Source organism: Rhinoraja longicauda, chromosome 12, assembly GCF_053455715.1.
Source record: "Rhinoraja longicauda isolate Sanriku21f chromosome 12, sRhiLon1.1, whole genome shotgun sequence".
Taxonomy (NCBI): Eukaryota; Metazoa; Chordata; class Chondrichthyes; order Rajiformes; family Arhynchobatidae; genus Rhinoraja; species Rhinoraja longicauda.
This window is the reverse complement of record NC_135964.1, coordinates 51,251,134-51,270,074: the sequence shown is the minus strand read 5'-3', so window position 1 is coordinate 51,270,074 and position 18,941 is coordinate 51,251,134. Positions and strand designations below refer to the sequence as shown.

At 49.3% G+C, this 18,941-nt stretch overlaps 1 protein-coding gene across 1 annotated transcript; it reads left to right on the top strand.

Moving 5' to 3' along the window:
* Positions 1–29: 29 nt before the first annotated feature.
* Positions 30–18,556, top strand: LOC144599009 (SAM domain-containing protein SAMSN-1-like). Its single transcript, XM_078409732.1, has 7 exons — positions 30–98; positions 3,940–4,083; positions 6,705–6,825; positions 9,090–9,241; positions 11,906–12,112; positions 13,146–13,290; positions 14,768–18,556. Exons 2-7 carry the CDS (start codon positions 4,012–4,014, stop codon positions 14,965–14,967), a joined length of 897 nt encoding a protein of 298 aa, XP_078265858.1. The 5' UTR covers positions 30–98; positions 3,940–4,011; the 3' UTR covers positions 14,968–18,556.
* The last annotated feature ends 385 nt before the right edge of the window (positions 18,557–18,941 follow it).

Genomic DNA, 18,941 nt, shown 5'->3' with positions numbered 1-18,941 from the left:
CTGACGTGACTCTTGTTCTTTTACAGCGCACCAGCAGCTTTGGCACTTTTGATCGTTTCAGGCATGCGGCCAAATCGGAGGACAAAGCCGAGACCAGTGTAGGTGCCCCTGATGTTGCAGGAAGGAACTGCAGATGCGGGTTTAAACCGAAGACAGACACAAAATGCTGGAATAACTCACATGTTTCTTCAGACTCTTCTCACCAGAGATGCTGCCTGTCCCGCTGAGTTACTCCAGCTTTTTGTGTCTATCTTCTGTGTGTGTGTGTGTGTGTGTGTGTGTGTGTGTGTGTGTGTGTGTGTGTGTGTGTGTGTGTGTGTGTGTGTGTGTGTGTGTGTGTGTGTGTGTGTGTGTGTCTGTGTGTGTCTGTCTGTTAGGGGTTGCCAACTATCTCACTACCAAATAAGGGACAAGGTGACGTCACCGCCCCGCGCCCCACGTGACCTCACCCAGCCAGCGGCCACCTGCTCCCGCTCCACCAATGGCGGCCGCACGGGCCGGGAGGCGGGTTGCCACGCAACCTCCATTAGGCGGCGCCCGGGCCTCCGGACCTACACTGTCCGGGCCTACACTGTCCGGACCAACACTGTCCGGACCCACAGCGTCTGGACCTACACTGTCCGGACCTACAGCGTCTGGACCTACACTGTCCGGACCTACAGTGTCCAGACCTACAGTGTCCGGACCTACAGTGTCCGGACCTACACTGTCCGGACTTACACTGTCCGGACCTACACTGTCCGGACCTACAGCGTCCGGACCTACACTGTCCGGACCTACACTGTCCGGACCTACAGCGTCTGGACCTACAGCATCTGGACCTACACTGTCCGGACCTACAGTGTCCGGACCTACAGTGTCCGGACCTACAGTGTCCGGACATACACTGTCCGGACCTACACTGTCCGGACCTACAGCGTCCGGACCTACACTGTCCGGGCCTACACTGTCCGGACCTACAGCGTCTGGACCTACACTGTCCGGACCTACACTGTCCGGACCTACACTGTCCGGACCTACAGTGTCCGGACCTACACTGTCCGGACCTACACTGTCCGGACCTACAGCGTCTGGACCTACACTGTCCGGACCTACACTGTCCGGACCTACAGCGTCTGGACCTACACTGTCCGGACCTACACTGTCCGGACCTACACAGTCCGGACCTACACTGTCCGGACCTACAGCATCCGGACCTACAGCGTCTGGACCTACACTGTCCGGACCTACAGCGTCTGGACCTACACTGTCCGGACCTACACTGTCCGGACCTACAGCGTCTGGACCTACACTGTCCAGACCTACACTGTCCGGACCTACACTGTCCGGACCTACACTGTCCGGACCTACACTGTCCGGACCTACACTGTCCGGACCTACAGCGTCCGGACCTACAGCGCCCGTGCAGACCTACAAACTCCGTGCAGACTGCACCCGTAGTCGGGATCGAACCCGGGTCTCCGGCGCTACGTTCGCTGTAAGGCGGCAACTCTACCGCTGCGCCACCGTGACCGCCAAATCTCTGAGTCTCCCTCTGGACTAAAGACTCAACACATAACCCAAGAAGGGAGTGGATGGGAAAGTTTGATAACATAGAACAAGTATGAACAGGTGATGGAACAATAGACAATAGACAATAGACAATAGACAATAGACAATAGGTGCAGGAGGAGGCCATTCAGCCCTTCGAGCCAGCATCTAAATTCCAGTGTATACAAGCCTAATTGCTCCAGCCTTTCAACATACGACAGTCCCGCCATTCCGGGAATCAACCTAGTGAACCTACGCTGCACGCCCTCAGGAGTCAGAATAGACCCGATGGGCCGAAGGGCCTGTTTCCCTTCTGTATCTCTAACCTGATAGCCCACAGGAAAGGAGTGAAGGTGGGCATGATCTCCGGACCAGACCACGCTGTGCAGAGAGCGCCACCTGCTGTTGGGTTACCAAGGTGCAGCATGGAACTGGGTACGGAATACTGGGGCCCACCACAGCGTGCATACAGGCCCTTTGGCCCAACTTGCCCACGCCGGCCAACATGTCCCAGCTACACTAGTCCCACCTGCCAACGTTTGGTCCATATCCCTCCAAACCTGTCCAATCCATGTACCCAAGGTATCCCAATGTTAGGGGAGTCCAGAACAAGGGGCCACAGTTTGAGAATAAGGGGTAGGCCATTTAGAACGGAGATGAGGAAGAACTTTTTCAGTCAGAGGGTGGTGAAGGTGTGGAATTCTCTGCCTCAGAAGGCAGTGGAGGCCAGTTCGTTGGATGCTTTCAAGAGAGAGCTGGATAGAGCTCTTGAGGATAGCGGAGTGAGGGGGTATGGGGAGAAGGCAGGAACGGGGTACTGATTGAGTGATCAGCCATGATCGCATTGAATGGCGGTGCTGGCTCGAAGGGCTGAATGGCCTACTCCTGCACCTATTGTCTATTGTCTATTGTCTACCCGTCTAACTGTTTCTTAAACGTTGGGATGGTCCCAGCCTCAACTACCTCCTCTGGCAGCTTGTTCCGTACACCCACCACCCTTTGTGTGAAAGAGTTACCCCTCAAATGTCTGTACGGAGTTTGTACATTCCCCCCGTGACCTGTAGGAAAATATCTGCAGATGCTGGTACAAATCGAAGGTATCACAAAATGCTGGAGTAACTCAGCGGGTCAATCAGCATCTCAGGAGAGAAGGAATGGGTGACGTTTTGGGTCGAGACCCGTCTTCAGACTGATGTCAGGGGAGGGGGCGGCTTGAATCGAGGACCAGAGGGCATAGGTTTAAGGTGAAGGGGGAAAAGATTTCATAGGAATCCGAGAGGTAATTTCTTCACACAGAGGGTGGTGGGTGTATGGAACAATAGACAATAGACAATAGGTGCAGGAGGAGGCCATTCGGCCCTTCGGCCCTTCGAGCTAGCACCGCCATTCAATGTGATCATGGCTGATCATTCTCAATCAGTACCCCGTTCCTGCCTTCTCCCCATACCCCCTGACTCCGCTGTCCTTAAGAGCTCTATCTAGCTCTCTCTTGAATGCATTCAGAGAATTGGCCTCCATTGCTTTCTGAGGCAGAGAATTCCACAGATTCACAACTCTCTGATTGAAAAAGGTTTTCCTCATCTCAGTTCTAAATGGCCTACCCCTTATTCTTAAACTGTGGCCCCTTGTTCTGGACTCCCCCAACATTGGGAACATGTTTCCTGCCTCTAACGTGTCCAACCCCTTAATAATCTTATACGTTTCGATAAGATCTCCTCTCATCCTTCTAAATTCCAGTGTATATAAGCCTAGTCGCTCTAGCCTTTCAACATATGACAGTCCCGCCATTCCGGGAATTAACCTAGTAAACCTACGCTGCACACCCTCAACAGCAAACTGCCAGAGGAGGTAGTTGAGGCTGGGACTGTCCCAACGTTTAAGAAACAGTTAGACAGGTACATGGATAGGACAGGTTTGAAGGGATATGGGCCAAACGCGGGCAGGTGGGACGAGTGTAGCTGGGACATTGTTGGCCGGTATGGGTAAGTTGGGCCGAAGGGCCTGTTTCCACGCTGTGTCACTCAATGACTCTATGACTCTGATGATGGGGGGAGCGGCCATTGTAGATCCATGTCTGGTTTTACTGTTGCACATCCAGCCTATAATCCAGATCGGGTTTTGTACTGCGTTAACCTAGTACAGGCCTGTAAGAATATAACTGCAGATGCTGTTACAAATGGAAGGTATTTATTTCACTAAATGCCGGAGTAACTCAGCAGGTCAGGCAGCATCTCAGGAGAGAAGGAATGGGTGACGTTTCGGGTCGAGACCCTTCTTCAGACCTGCTAGTCTCCAGTACAAAACCCGATCTGGATTACGGACCGGATGTGCAACAGTAAAACTAGACATGGATCTACAGCCATGTGGATCACGGGTCTAATACTGGCGTTTATTATTCCCTGTGTGCAGGCAGTCGATACCGAAGCCACCGACGAGAATGTGGCCAAGCCGGCACAGAACGCGGGCGGCATCAGCAAGACCATGAGGGCCATCACCAAAACCATGAAGAAGAAAATGGCTCGCAAGTACATCAAAGCCTTGACGGAGGAGATGGTGAGTCTTTTTGCCTCGAGTTCAGTTCAGTTTAGTTTCGAGATACAGTGCCGGAGACCCGGGTTCGATCCCGACCGCGGGCGCTGCCTGTACGGAGTTTGTACGCTCTCCCCCGTGACCCGCGTGGGTTTTCTCCGGGTGCTCCGGTCTCCACCCACACTCCAAACACGTGCAGGTCTGTAGGCTAATTGGCTTGGTGTAAAAAATGTGAAATTACCGCTAGTGTGTGTAGGATAGTACGAATTTTAGTTAAGTTTAGTTAAGAGATACAGCGCGGAAACAGACCCTTCGGCCCGCCGAGTCCGTGCCGACCTGCTATCCCCACACATTAACTCTGTCCTACACACACTAGGGACAATTTACACTAATACATGATCACAATCAAGCCGTCCACAGTGTATATGTACAGGATAAAGGGAATAACGTTTAGTGCAAGATCAGTAAAGTTCGATTAAAGATAGTCCGAAGGTCTCCAATGATGTTGATGGTAGCTCAGGACCCCTCTATAGTTGATGATAGGATGGTTCAGTTGCCCGATAACAGCTGGGAAGAAACTGTCCCTGAATCTGGAGGTGTGCGTTTTCACACTTCTGTACCTCTTGCCAAATGGGAGAGGGGAGAAGAGGGAGTGACCGGGGTGAGACTGGTCCTTGATTATGCTGCTGGCCTTGCCGAGGCAGCGTGAGGTGTGGATAGAGTTGATAGAACGGAAGTTGGTTTGTGCGATGGTCTGGGCTGTGTCCACAATTCGCTGCAATTTGCTGCGGTCTTTGGTGGAGCTGTTCCCAAACCAAGCTGTGATGCATCCCGTTGAAAAGCTTTCTCATAGTCATTGTCCTAGCGTGATACAGTGTGGAAACAGGCCCTTCGGCCCAACTTGCCCACACTGGCCAACATGTCCCAGCTGCACCAGTCTCACCTGCCTGCGTTTGGCCCATAACCCTCCTAACCTGTCCTATCCATGTACCCGTCCAACTGTTTCTTAAACGATGGGATAGTCCCAGCCTCAACTACCTCCTCTGGCAGCTTGTTCTATACACCCACCACCCTCTGTGTGAAAAAGTTACCCCTCAGATTCCTATTAAATCTTTTCCCCTTCTATATCTTTTATTTATAATACTCTCCTTGACATTGACATTCCGTCATCAGAATCTTATAGACGAGCATGGGAGGACGAATTGAATCAATTTATAATGCAAGATATATGGGATGAAAGTTTACAACATATACATCAATGTTCATTGAATACTAGACATTCCTTAATACAATTTAAAATTATACATAGATTACATTATTCGAAGACGAAATTAAATAGGATTTTTCCTAGTATCTCTCCTATGTGTGATAAATGTCAATTTCAAGAAGCTAATTTAACTCATATTTTCGTAACTTGTATAAAAATGCAAAACTTCTGGTTGGAGATTTTTAAAATAGTTTCTAAAGTTATTAATAAAAAATTAGATATGGACCCAAAATTAATTATATTAGGATTATCAGAACATACTACAAATTTTACAGTAAGTCAGGTACATTTTCTTGATTACAGTCTAATAACTGCGAAAAAACTAATACTTAAATTTTGGAAAAAACCAATAACCCCCACAATTAAAATGTGGACTACGGAAATGACAGAGACCCTGCATTTGGAAAAAATAAGGTTTGCCTTAATCGACAAACCTGAGTTATTTTTAAAAATATGGTCTCCTTTTATTGAATTTTTAGAAAAGTAAATGGGTTTGGCACAGGACTAAAATAAAAATAAAAATTTAAATAAAAAGTTGAAACTTGAGTTGGGGGTTGGATGTACAGCTGTGGTTTTTGTCTCCCGGATCTACTCCCGTTAATTTTTATTGTTAGATCCTTTTTTTTTTTAACCCTCTTATTCTCTCTCCCCAAGTTTATAGTTTTATATTTTTATTTTTACTTTCTCTCTTCAAAAATTTAAAAATTGAAGCTATGTAAGAACTTTGTAACAAATGTGTTTTTTTCTTATTTCGATTTGTACATATGCTTTTCAAAAATAAAATATAAAAAAAAAAAAAAAAATCTTTTCCCCTTCACCTTAAACCTATGTCCTCTGGTCCTCGATTCATGTACTCTGTGCGTCTGCCCGCTTTCATCGTGTGCTTTCTGTGACGCGTCTGTAGAAGTTGGTGAGAGCTGCTGGGGAGATGCTGAATTTCCGAAGCCTTCGAAGTAAGTTGGGGTGCTTTCTTGGCTGTTCATTCCTAGATGTAGGAAAAATGTTCCCAATGTTGGGGGGAGTCCAGAACCAGGGGCCACACACAGTCTACGAATAAAGGGAAGGCCATTTAAAATTGAGGTGAGAAGAAACTTTTTCACCCAGAGAGTTGTGAATTTGTGGAATTCTCTGCCACAGAGGGCAGTGGAGGCCAATTCACTGGATGAATTTAAAAGAGAATTAGATAGAGCTCTGGGGGCTAGCGGAATCAAGGGATATGGGGAGAAGGCAGGCACGGGTTACTGATTGTGGATGATCAGCCATGATCACAATGATTGGCGGTGCTGGCTCGAAGGGCCAAAATGGCCTCCTCCTGCACCTATTGTCTATGTTTCTATGATATGGGCGGTCACTTAAAAATGACAATGTTTTCTTTCAGGGTGAGGACAGCGGAGAGGATCCATTAAACCAGGCAGAACAAGATGGTGAAGGGAGCTGCTTAAGACACTGCGAATCTCTCGAGAGTCTTCAGAGTCTGAACAGTGGTCAGAGCTCGTCAAGTAAGTTAACGGGACCTTGGTAGACACAAAGTGCTGGAGTAACTCAGCGGTTCAGGGAGCATCTCGGGAGAGAAGGAACGGGTGACGTTTCGGGTCGCCAGTCTGAAGAAGGGTCTCGACCCGAAACGTCACCTATCCACGTTCTCCAGAGATGCTGCCTGACCCGCTGAGTTACTCCAGCACTCTGTGAAATGTCACCTATCCATGTTCTCCAGAGATGCTGCCTGACCCGCTGAGTTACTCCAGCGCCTTGAGTCCCTTTGTATATTATTAACGAGCTTCTGCACTTGCTTGTTTCTACGACTTACACAATGGTAATAGACAATAGACAATAGACAATAGGTGCAGGAGTAGGCCATTCAGCCCTTCGAGCCAGCACCGCCATTCAATGCGATCATGGCTGATCACTCTCAATCAGTACCCCGTTCCTGCCTTCTCCCCATATCCCCTCACTCCGCTATCCTTAAGAGCTCTATCCAGCTCTTTCTTGAAAGCAACCAACGAACTGGCCTCCACTGCCTTCTGAGGCAGAGAATTCCACACCTTCACCACTCTCTGACTGAAAATGTTCTTCCTCATCTCCGTTCTAAATGGCCTACCCCTTATTCTTAAACTGTGGCCCCTTGTTCTGGACTCCCCCAACATTGGGAACATGTTTCCTGCCTCTAATGTGTCCAATCCCCTAATTATCTTATATGTTTCAATAAGATCCCCCCTCATGGAAAATAGGTGCAGGAGTAGGCCATCTCTTACCTGGATATAGAAGTTTAGAAGAATGAGAGGGGATCTCATAGAAACATAAATAAAAAATTTAAGGGATTGGACAGGCTAATTGCAGGAAAAATGTTCCTGATGTTGGTGGAGTCCAGAACCAGGGGTCACAGTTTAAGAATAAGGGGGAGGCAATTTAGAACTGAGATGAGGAAAAACTTTTTCACCCAGTCAGAGAGTTGTGAATCTGTGGACTTCTCTGCCACAGAAGGCAGTGGAGGCCAATTCACTGGATGTATTCAAGAGTGAGTTAGATTTAGCTCTTGGGGCTAACGGAATCAAGGGATATGGGGAGAAAGCAGGAATGGCGTACTGATTTTGGATGATCAGCACGGTAGCGCAGCGGTAGAGTTGCTGCTTTACAGCGAATGCAGCACCAGAGACTCAGGTTCGATCCTGACTACGGGTGCTGCACTGTAAGGAGTTTGTACGTTCTCCCCGTGACCTGCATGGGTTTTCTCCGAGATCTTCGGTTTCCTCCCACACTCCAAAGACGTACAGGTATGTAGGTTAATTGGCTGGGTAAATGTAAAAATTGTCCCTAGTGGGTGTAGGATAGTGTTAATGTACGGGGATCGCTGGGCGGCACGGACTTGGTGGGCCGAAAAGGCCTGTTTCTGGCTGTATATATATGATGATATGATATGATATGATCATATTGAATGGTGGTGCTGGCTTGAAGGGCCAAATGGCCTACTCCTGCACCTATTTTCCATGTTTCTATGTCTGTTTCTATAGAGCAGACAATCAGCAATTACAGACCATTTCCCCATCCATTATAACGAAGGTTTACTGTAGAAACATAGAAACATGGAAAATAGGTGCAGGAGGAGGTCATTTGGCCCTTCCAGCCAGCACCGCCATTCATTGTGATCATGGCTGATCATCCACAATCAGTAACCCGTGCCTGCCTTCTCCCCATATCCCTTGATTCCACTAGCCTCTCGAGCTCTATCTAACACTCTTTTAAATTCATCCATGATTTGGCCTCCACTGCCCTCTGTGGCAGAGAATTCCACAAATTCACAACTCTCTGGCTGAAAAAGTTTTCTCTCACCTCAGCTTTAAATGGCCTCCCCTTTATTCTTAGCCTGTGTGTGGCCCCTGGTTCTGGACTCCCCCCAACATTGGGAACATTTTTCCTACATCTAGCTTGCCCAGTCCTTTTATAATTTTATACGTCTCTGTAAGATCCCCTTATGCATTCCAGGTCTTATAAGGGCAATGTACCATGTACATCCGTCAAGGGTAGAGGATGGGGTTGTGACGGGGCCGGAAAAACTTCAATGAGGCTTGGGAGACAGAGAGAGGAGGTATCACAAAATGCTGGAGTAACTCAGCGGGGACAGGCAGCATCTCTGGAGAGAAGGAATGGGTGACGTTTCGGGTCGAGACCCCCTTCTCCGGGCCTAACGGAGAGAGAGGAGCGGCGGTGGGTATGTCTGCAGAGGGGTGTTTACAGTATCCATGATGTTTATTGTTCTGGCGACCAGGTGGGATGGCAAGTGTGTCGGACACCATGAGCAACAGGGACAGTCTGCGGCTGGATGAGGAGGTGCCCTACACCGGTCCCTTCTGTGGCCGTGCTCGAGTGCACACGGACTTCACGCCGAGCCCCTACGACACCGACTCCCTGAAGCTCAAGGTAACGTCCAGTTTAGCTTACAATAATAATAATAAACTTCTTCTTCTTCTTCTACGTGCAGCGTAGGTTTACTAGGTCAATTCCCGGAATGGCGGGACTGTCGTATGTTGAAAGACTGGAGCGACTAGGCTTGTACACACTGGAATTTAGATGGATGAGAGGGGATCTTATCGAAACGTATAAGGTTATTAAGGGGTTGGACACGTTGGAGGCAGGAAACATGTTCCCAATGTTGGGGGAGTCCAGAACAAGGGGCCACAGTTTAAGAATAAGGGGTGGGCCATTTAGAACTGAGATGAGGAGAAACTTTTTCAGTCAGAGAGTTGTAAATCTGTGGAATTCTCCGCCTCAGAAGGCAGTGGAGGCCAATTCTCTGAATGCATTCAAGAAAGAGCTAAATAGAGCTCTTAAGGATAGCGGAGTCAGGGGGTATGGGGAGAGGGCAGGAACGGGGTACTGATTGAGAATGATCAGCCATGATCACATTGAATGGCGGTGCTGCCTCGAAGGGCCGAATGGCCTCCTCCTGCACCTATTGTCTATTGTCTATTGTATAGCCACCGTCTGTTTGAACTACTTCCATCTGGCAGACGTTACAAGGCCTTCTACCCCCGCACCTCCAGACCATTAAACAGCTTTATCCCTAGAGCTGCAGCTGGTCTGAATCGAACCTGCTGAGAGCCCCTCCATGACATGTCTCTGCCCCCAGGATCATCTGGTACAACTGACCCTTGCATGAACATTTTTTGCACTTTACCTTGATTCCTTTTATTTCCCCCCCCCCCCCCCCCCCCCCGACCTTTGTTGTTTTCGTTTCCGCCGAGATTTATCTATTTATTTTATAGCATCGAAATGGAAGTGGCATTCTTAATCTCGTTGTGCTTGTACAATGTCAATAAAGATATTGTTTTGAATTGTGTACCGAGGTACAGTGAAGAAGCTTTGCGTTGCGTGCTATCCAGCCAGCGGAAAGACAATACGCGATCGCAACCAAGCCGTCCGCAGTGTGCAGATACAGGATAAAGGGAATGACATTTAGTGCAAGGTTATGCCAGTGACGTCCGATCAAATAGAGTCCCGAGGGTCACCAATGAGGTAGATCGTAGTTCACCACTGCTCTCTGGTTGCGGTAGGATGATTCGGTTGCCTGATAACAGCTGGGAAGAAACTGTCCCTGAATCTGGAGGTGTGCGTTTTCGCACTTCTGTACCTTGTGCCCGATGGGAGAGGGGAAATAGGTTCAAGGTAAAGGGGAAAAGGAATCTGAGGGGTAACATTTTCACACAAAGGGTGGTGGGTGTATGGAACGAGCTGCCAGAGGAGGTGGTTGAGACTGGGACTATCCCAACGTTTGAGAAACAGTTAGACAGGTACATGGATAGGATAGGTTTGGAGGGATATGGACCATATGCAGGCAGGTGGGACTAGGGTAGCTGGGACATTGTTGGCCGGTGTGGGCAAGTTGGGCTAAGGGCCTGTTTCCACACTGTGTCACTCTATGACTCTATGAAGAGGGAGTGGCCAAGGGTGAGACTGGTCCTTGATGATGCTGCTGGCCTTGCCGAGGCAGCGTGAGGCGTAGATGGAGTCAATGGAAGGGAGGTTGGTTGGTTGGTGCGATGGTCTGGGCTGCGTCCACGATTCGCTGCGGTCTTGGATGGAGCTGTTCCCACACCAGGCAGTGAAGCATCCTGATTTCATGCTTTCTACGGACCATCTGTAGAAGTTGGTGAGAGTTGTAGGGGACATGGAAATACATCCTAAGCCTTCTAAGGATGCAGAGGCGTTAGTGTGCTTTCTCTGTCCAGAAACCAGGCCTAAAGAATGGTCTCGGCCCAATACCTCACCTGCCCATGTTCTACCGAGATGCTGCCTGTTCAGCTGAGTTACTCCAGCACTTTGTGAATTTTTTTATATCAGGAACAACCTCTTCCCCTCCTCCCCATCAACCTATATCCACTATTCATGCACTCTTAATTTAGTTTACATTAGTTTAGAGATACAGCGCGGAAACAGGCTACGCCGACCAGCGATCCCCGTACACTCACGCGGTCACGGTGGCGCAGCGGTAAAGTTGCTGCCTTACAGCGAATGCAGCGCCGCAGACCCGGGTTCGATCCTGACTACGGGCACTGTCTGTACGGAGTTTGTACGTTCTCCCCGTGACCTGCGTGGGTTTTCTCCGAGATCTTCGGTTTCCTCCCACACTCCAAAGGCGTGCAGGTATGTAGGTTAATTGGCTTGGTAAATGTAAAAATTGTCCCTAGTGGGTGTAGGATAGTGTTAATGTGCGGGGATCGCTGGTCGGCGCGGACCCGGTGGGCCGAAGGGCTTGTTTCAGCGCTGTATCTCTAAACTAAACTCGCACTATCCTACACACACTAGGGATAATTTACAATTTTACCAACGCCATTAACTTACAAACCTGTCACATCTTTGGAGTGTGAGAGAAAACCGGAGCTCCCAGAGAAAACCCACGGGGAGAACGTACAAACTCCGTGCAGACGGCGCCCGTAGTCAGGATGGAACCCGGGTCTCTGGCGCTGCGATGCAGCAACTCTACCGCTGCGCCACCGTGCCGACCTCTCCTTTCGCTTGTGTTAGCGTCACCCCACTTTAGAGTTCAAGCGGGGCAAGGGATTAACTTGTGCTGACCTCTTTCAGAAAGGAGACATCATCAGCATCATCAACAAGTCGACCATGGGCACATGGACGGGAATGCTCAACGCTCGAATGGGGAACTTCAAGTTCATTTACGTGGATGTCCTTCCCGATGAGGAGAACAACGCCAAAAAACACCGGCGCCACAGGAGTAGCACGCAGCCACTTCCAGACTCCATCCAGGAATTGTTGGAGAGGATCCAACTGCAGGTTGGTGTGGTGTGGAGTGTGGTGTGGTGTGGTCAGTGTGGTGTGGTGTGGTCAGTGTGGAGTGGTGTGGTGTGGTCAGTGTGGTGTGGTGTGGTCAGTGTGGTGTGGTGTGGAGTGGAGTGGTGTGGTGTGGTGTGGAGTGGTCAGTGCGGTGTGGTGTGGTGTGGAGTGGTCAGTGCGGTGTGGTGTGGAGTGGTGTGGAGTGGTCAGTGCGGTGTGGTGTGGTGTGGAGTGGTCAGTGCGGTGTGGTGTGGTGTGGTGTGGTGTGGTCAGTGTGGTGTGGTGTGGTGTGGTGTGGTGTGGTGTGGTGTGGTGTGGTGTGGTCAGTGTGGTGTGGTGTGGTGTGGTCAGTGTGGTGTGGTGTGGTGTGGTGTGGTGTGGCGTGGTGTGGTGTGGTGTGGTGTGGTGTGGTGTGGTCTGTGTGGTGTGGTGTGGTGTGGTCAGTGTGGTGTGGTGTGGAGTGGTGTGGTGTGGTGTGGTGTGGTGTGGTCAGTGTGGTGTGGTGTGGTGTGGTGTGGTGTGGCGTGGTGTGGTGTGGTGTGGTGTGGTGTGGTGTGGTGTGGTGTGGTGTGGTCTGTGTGGTGTGGTGTGGTGTGGTCAGTGTGGTGTGGTGTGGAGTGGTCTGTGTGGTGTGGTGTGGCGTGGTGTGATGTGGTCTGTGCAGTGTGGTGTGGAGTGGTCTGTGTGGTATGGTGTGGTGTGGTGTGGTGTGGTCAGTGTGGTGTGGTGTGGAGTGGTCTGTGTGGTGTGGTGTGGCGTGGTGTGATGTGGTGTGGTGTGGTGTGGTCAGTGTGGTGTGGTCAGTGTGGTGTGGTCAGTGTGGTGTGGTCGGTGTGGTCAGTGTGGTGTGGTGTGGTCAGTGTGGTGTGGTGTGGCGTGGTCAGTGTGGTGTGGTGTGAACCCGGGACTCCGGCGCTGCATTCGCTGTAAAGCAGCAACTCTACCCCTGCGCCGCCCTTTAAAGGAGTCAGAGGACTCTTCGCGGTCACTCCTTGTGCGTAACGGTCTTGGTTCTTTCATTTCTTTTGTGCAGGATCTTTATTCCACTTTCCTTCTGAACGGCTACCAGAATCTGGATGACCTCAAAGACCTGAAGGAGAGCCACCTCATTGAACTTAACATCACAGACGCGGCGCTGAGAGCAAAGATCTTGTCGGCCGCACAGCAGAGTATGGATGGTAAGTGGAGCCTCGGTACTTCTGCCTTACTGTTAGGGTTGCCAACTGTCCCGTGTTAGCCGGGACATCCCGTATATTGGGCTAAATTTGTTTGTCCCGTACGGGACCGCCCTTGTCCCGTATTAGGTCCGGGGGCGCTGTAGGCCCGGACACTGTAGGCCTGGACACTGTAGGCCCAGGGGGGGCTGTAGGCCCAGACACTGTAGGCCCGGACCCTGTAGGCCCGGAAACTGTAGGCCCGGGGGCCGCTGTAGGCCCAGACAGTGTAGGCCCAGGGGCCGCTGTAGGCCCTGAGGCCCGGGCGCCACCTAATGGAGGTTGCATAGTAACCCGCCTCCTGGCCCGGGCGGTCGCCATTGGTGGTGCGGGAGCATGTGGCCGCTGGGTGGGTGAGGTTACGTGGGGCGCGGGCGGCGACGTCACCTTTTGTCCCTTATTTGGGAGTGGGAAAGTTGGCAACCCTACTTACTGTAGGTCTCTGTACAGGAAGGAGTGTAACTTTGGGCCCCATATCTGAGGAAGGATGTGCTGGCTCTGGAGAGAGTCCAGAGGAGGTTTACAAGAATGATCCCAAGAATGAATGGGTTAGCACGTGATGATCGTTTGACAGCACTGGGCCTGTACTCGCTGGAGTTTAGAAGAATGAGGGGGGACCTCATTGAAACGTACAGAATAGTGAAAGGCCTGGATAGAGTGGATGTGGAGAGGATGTTTCCGCTGGTGGGAGAGTCTAGGACTAGAGGTCACAGCCTTAGAATTAAAGGATGTTTGTTTAGGAAGGAGATGTGGAAGAATTTCTGAAGGGTCCCGACCTGAAACGTCACCCATTCCTTCTCTCCAGAGATGCTGCCTGACCTGCTGAGTTACTCCAGCATTTTGTGTCTACCTCCAGTGGATATTTTTATGGCAGAGATAAACAAATCCTTGATTAGAACGGGTGCCAGGTGTTATGGGGAGAAGGCAGGAGAATGGGATTGATAGGCAGAGATCGGCCATGATAGAATGGCGGAGTGGGCTCGATGGGCAGAATGGCCTAATTCTACTCCTATAGCTTGCGGACTCGTGAATGCCTATCAATAGACAATAGACAATAGGTGCAGGAGGAGGCCATTCGGCCCTTCGAGCCAGCACCCCCATTCAATGTGATCATGGCTGATCATTCTCAATCAGTACCCTGTTCCTGCCTTCTCCCCATACCCCCTGACTCCGCTATCCTTAAGAGCTCTATCTAGCTCTCTCTTGAATGCATTCAGAGAATTGGCCTCCACTGCCTTCTGAGGCAGAGAATTCCACAGATTCACAACTCTCTGACTGAAAAAGTATTTCCTCATCTCCATTCTAAATGGCCTACCCCCTTATTCTTAAACTGTGTGTGGCCCCTTGTTCTGGACTCCCCCAACAGGCTGCAATGTGCATGTGGGTAACAGATCAAGGTGACTGACGAGAATGACATTTATGCGTTATTTCTCCGCTGTAGTCCTCAGTGAAGAGGAAGACAAAAATGAACCGACGTCTCGGAACGAACCCTTCAACCTGAAGAACGACAAATCCCAACTGCTGGAATGCCCCAGGGACTCCGGATGTTACGCCACTTCGGAAATCTCGGACAATGGGAAAGACGACTTGGAGTTGGAGAACCTGCCAGAAATGGTCGAGGATGTCTCTCTAACCAACTGATTTCCGCGGAGATAAGCCAGGCGCACAAAACACGCAGCATCTCGTGGGAGAAGTTGGTTACAGAGGGAGTTTTCGGACTTTTGGCATTGGTGTTCACTTCATTTAATACAAGGCAGTGTTCTGAATTACCCCTGTAATCTCCCCAAAGCATCGAAACTTGTCAAAACATGTGCAAATCTGCAAACTCTGTAATTCTCCTTGATCTGTGCACTGTTCCATTTGAGCTGGGACTACTTTTGCTAATATATTTAAAGAGGAATCGAATAAATAATTGGGGGAAATTACAGCATTTCAGGAAGAGAGCAAAGAATTAATAACTGTTGTTTACTTCAGCTGTGATAGAGTAAAAGGGACGAATTTTGTCTGCCTGACCGGATTTATTTGATGATACTCTTGGAGATAATCCTTTGATCTTTTCTCTATGTTGTGAGATCAGTTAATAATCAATTGGACAAGTCAATTGTTGGGAAAACTCAACAACTTTTCATTTAGCTTAGTTTATTGTCACATGTACTGAGGTACAGTGAAAAGCTTTTTTGTTACGAGCTATCCAGTCAGCAGAAAGACTTTACATCTTGCAATCGAGCCGTCCACAGTATACAGATACAGGATAAAGGGAATAGGGTTTTGTGCAAGATAAACTCCAGTAAAGTCCGATTATAGGTAGTCCGAGGGTCTCCAATGAGGTAAGGTGGTAGGTCAGGACCCCTCTCTAGTTGGTGGTAGGATGGGTTCAGTTGTCTGATAACGGCTGGGGAAGAAACAGCCCCTGAATCTGGAGGTGTGCGTTTTCACACATCTGTACCTCTTGTCCTGTGGGAGAGGGGAGAAGAGGGAGTGACTGGGGTGAGACTCATCCTTAATCCTGCTGGCAGCCTTGCCGAGGCAGTGCGAGGTGTTCCTCGTGCAACCAAGGCTGTTTGTGGACAGTTCAAGTCACGCTTCCCCCATGGAGAACTATGACTGGTGATAACAGGCAGGCGACGTCATGAAGAACATGGACAGGTGACGTTCCATGTTGGGAACCCTTCTTGGAACATTAGCCGAAACGTCACCTATCCAAGTTCTCATATTCTCCAGAGATGCTGCCTGACCTGCTGAGTTACTCCTGCAGTTATCCCTTTGTGTAAACCGGCATCTGCAGTTCCCTGTTCCTACAGCGAACAAAAGAGTGTGTTCAGAAAAAATGAGAATGGGGTTGAGAGGGAAAGATAGATCAGCTACGGTTGAATGGTGGAATAGACACGATGGGCCGAATGGCTTAATTCCACTCCTGTTACTTATGAATTTATTATGGAGATACATAATTATTTTTTCGATACGATACGATACAATTGAGCTTTATTCATCCCCGGATGAAATTGGTCTGCCAACTGTCATAACACACCACAAGATGCACTTGAAATTAAAATTAAATAAATAGGTATTGTTATCTGGGGTCTTGCTCGCTGATTAACAGGAAGACTGGGGACAGGTTAACGGTGTAGAAGTGAAGAGGTTACAATTTCACAGAGTCTTTAAGGAAACTGAGTGCTTCCCCAAAAACGTGGAGAGGTTTTTGCAATCGAAGCCACCGAAGGAAACTTGGAGAATCTGGCATAAACTCCACCCGTAATTGTAAAAGTTGGGAACACCTCCTGATGAGGACACAGTCTAAGAATAAAGGGGGAGGCCATTTAAAACTGGTGAGAGACTGGAAAGACTGGGCCTGGATTCACTGGAGTTTAGAAGGATGAGAGGGGATCTTATAGAGACGTATAAAGTTATAAAAGGACTAGACAAGCTAGATGCAGGGAAAATGTTCCCAATGTTGGGGGAGCCCAGAACCAGGGGCCACACAGTCTAAGAATAAAAGGGAGGCCATTTAAATCTGAGGTGAGAAGAAACTTTTTCACCCAGAGAGTTGTGAATTTGTGGAATTCTCTGCCACAGAGGGCAGTGGAGGCCAATTCACTGGATGAATTTAAAGGAGAGTTAGATAGAGCTCTAGGGGCTAGCGGAATCAAGGGATATGGGGAGAAGGCAGGCACAGGTTACTGATTGTGGATGATCAGCCATGATCACAATGAATGGCGGTGCTGGCTCGAAGGGCCAAGTGGCCTCCTCCTGCACCTATTTTCTATGTTTCTATGTTTCTATGAGGTTGTGTGTCTTGGTGAAGAGAGATAGTTGGCACTTTTATGTTTTTTTAAAAAATATTTAAAAATAGCTAATGCAAATATTGATATTACTTAATGCTAGTGTTATATTAGTATTGATATCAATAATGCAATATTAGTATTTGTTAATTATTACCAAGTACATTGAGATACAGTGAGCAGAAAAATAAAATGAGTTTTATTTTGTGTAAGTAGTTATATCAGATGTGATTTTTGATGCAGGTTAATAAGTGTTCCTAGCACCTTTGTAAATTCAGATGGCAACCATTCGAGTCCGTGATGGATATATCCAAACCTCGGTTTCCTCCCACACTCCAAAGGCCTACAGGTCTGAAGGTTAATTGGCTTGGTTACAAATGTAAAATTGTCCCTCGAGGGTGTAGGGTAGTGTTCACCAGTCGCTGGTCGGTGGGCCGAAGGGCCTGTTTCCACGCTGTATCTCTAAACTAAACTAAGCTAGAGGGCAGAGCTTTAACCCGAGAAGGGCAAAGTTTAAAGGAGATCTTTTTTTACACAGAAGATGGTGGGTGCCTGGAACTAGGGTTGCCAACTATCTCACTCCTAAATAAGGGACAAGAGGAGATGTCAATGCCCCGCGCCCCACGTGACCTCACCCAGCCAGCGACCACGTGCTCCCGCTCCACCAACAGCGGCTGCCCGGGCCGGGAGGCGGGTTGCTACGCAACCTCCTTAGGACTACACTGTCCGGGCCCACAGTGTCCGGGCCTACAGTGTCCGGGCCTACAGTGTCCGGGCCTACAGTGTCCGGACCTACAGTGTCCGGGTCTACAGTGTCGGGGCCTACAGTGTCCGGGCATACAGTGTCCAGGCCTACAGTGTCCGGGCCTACAGTGTCCGGGCCTACAGTGTCCGGGCCTACAGTGTCCGGGCCTACAGTGTCCGGGCCTACAGTGTCCGGGCCTACAGTGTCCGGGCCTACAGTGTCCGGGCCTACAGCGCCCCCCCCCCCCCCGGCCTAATACGGGACAAGAGCGGTCCTGTACGGGACAAACCAATTTAGCCCAATACACGGGATGGCCCGGCTAATACGGGACAGTTGGCAACCCTAGCTGGAACACGCTGCCATGGGTAGTGGTGGAGGCAGATACAATAGTGGCATTAAAGTGGCTTTTGGATGGAGATATGGGTGTGCAGGGAATGGAGTGGATGTGGATTATGTGCAGGCAGATCGGAGTTGATCTTGGCTTCATGTTTGGCACAGACATTGTGGGCTGAATGGCCTGTTGTTGTACTGTGCTATGTCCTTTGTTTTATGTTCAATATATCTTAGGCTTTGGATTTTTCCATGTGTAAGTATTTATTATGTTTTCCTATTTTCGCCATGTGGATTGGAACTTACTCCAGCCCTAATTCTGTTGTAAACCATTTCTCACTGTCTGTTGCATGTGGCAAGTGTTTTTTTTGTAATTTTGGACCTTTAATAAAATTATGTTATAATATCCTGTGTGTCGGATGATCATTGAGTTCAGTTAGAGAGTTCACGAAATCGCAGAGAGTTGCATGACGCTGGGGACGTATCCCAGTCCATCGCACAGACCAGGCTCCCCACCGTTTGTCCGTGACCAAAATGGCGGCGCTGCCATAGCAGCTGCGGCTTACCTGCGGTCCATTTGTCTTTGTGTTTTTGTTGTTTTTTGGTCTTAATTGTAGTTGTGATGTCGTGTTTTTGTGTTTGTGTACTATGTGTAAAATTGTAAATATGTGTCCCTTCCGAACGGAGACCCGACCTTTGTTTTCTGGGCCGTGTCTCCGTTCCTGCTGCGGCCTACCATCGGCCCAACTCCTGGAGCTGGC

Bases quoted from the DNA above. Each gene is read 5' to 3' on its own strand.
- LOC144599009 (XM_078409732.1), top strand. From the start codon at position 4,012: ATGAGGGCCATCACCAAAACCATGAAGAAGAAAATGGCTCGCAAGTAC. The intron at 4,084-6,704 runs GTGAGTCTTTTT...GTTTTCTTTCAG, and splicing joins AAGCCTTGACGGAGGAGATG to GGTGAGGACAGCGGAGAGGA. The intron at 6,826-9,089 runs GTAAGTTAACGG...TCTGGCGACCAG, and splicing joins CAGTGGTCAGAGCTCGTCAA to GTGGGATGGCAAGTGTGTCG.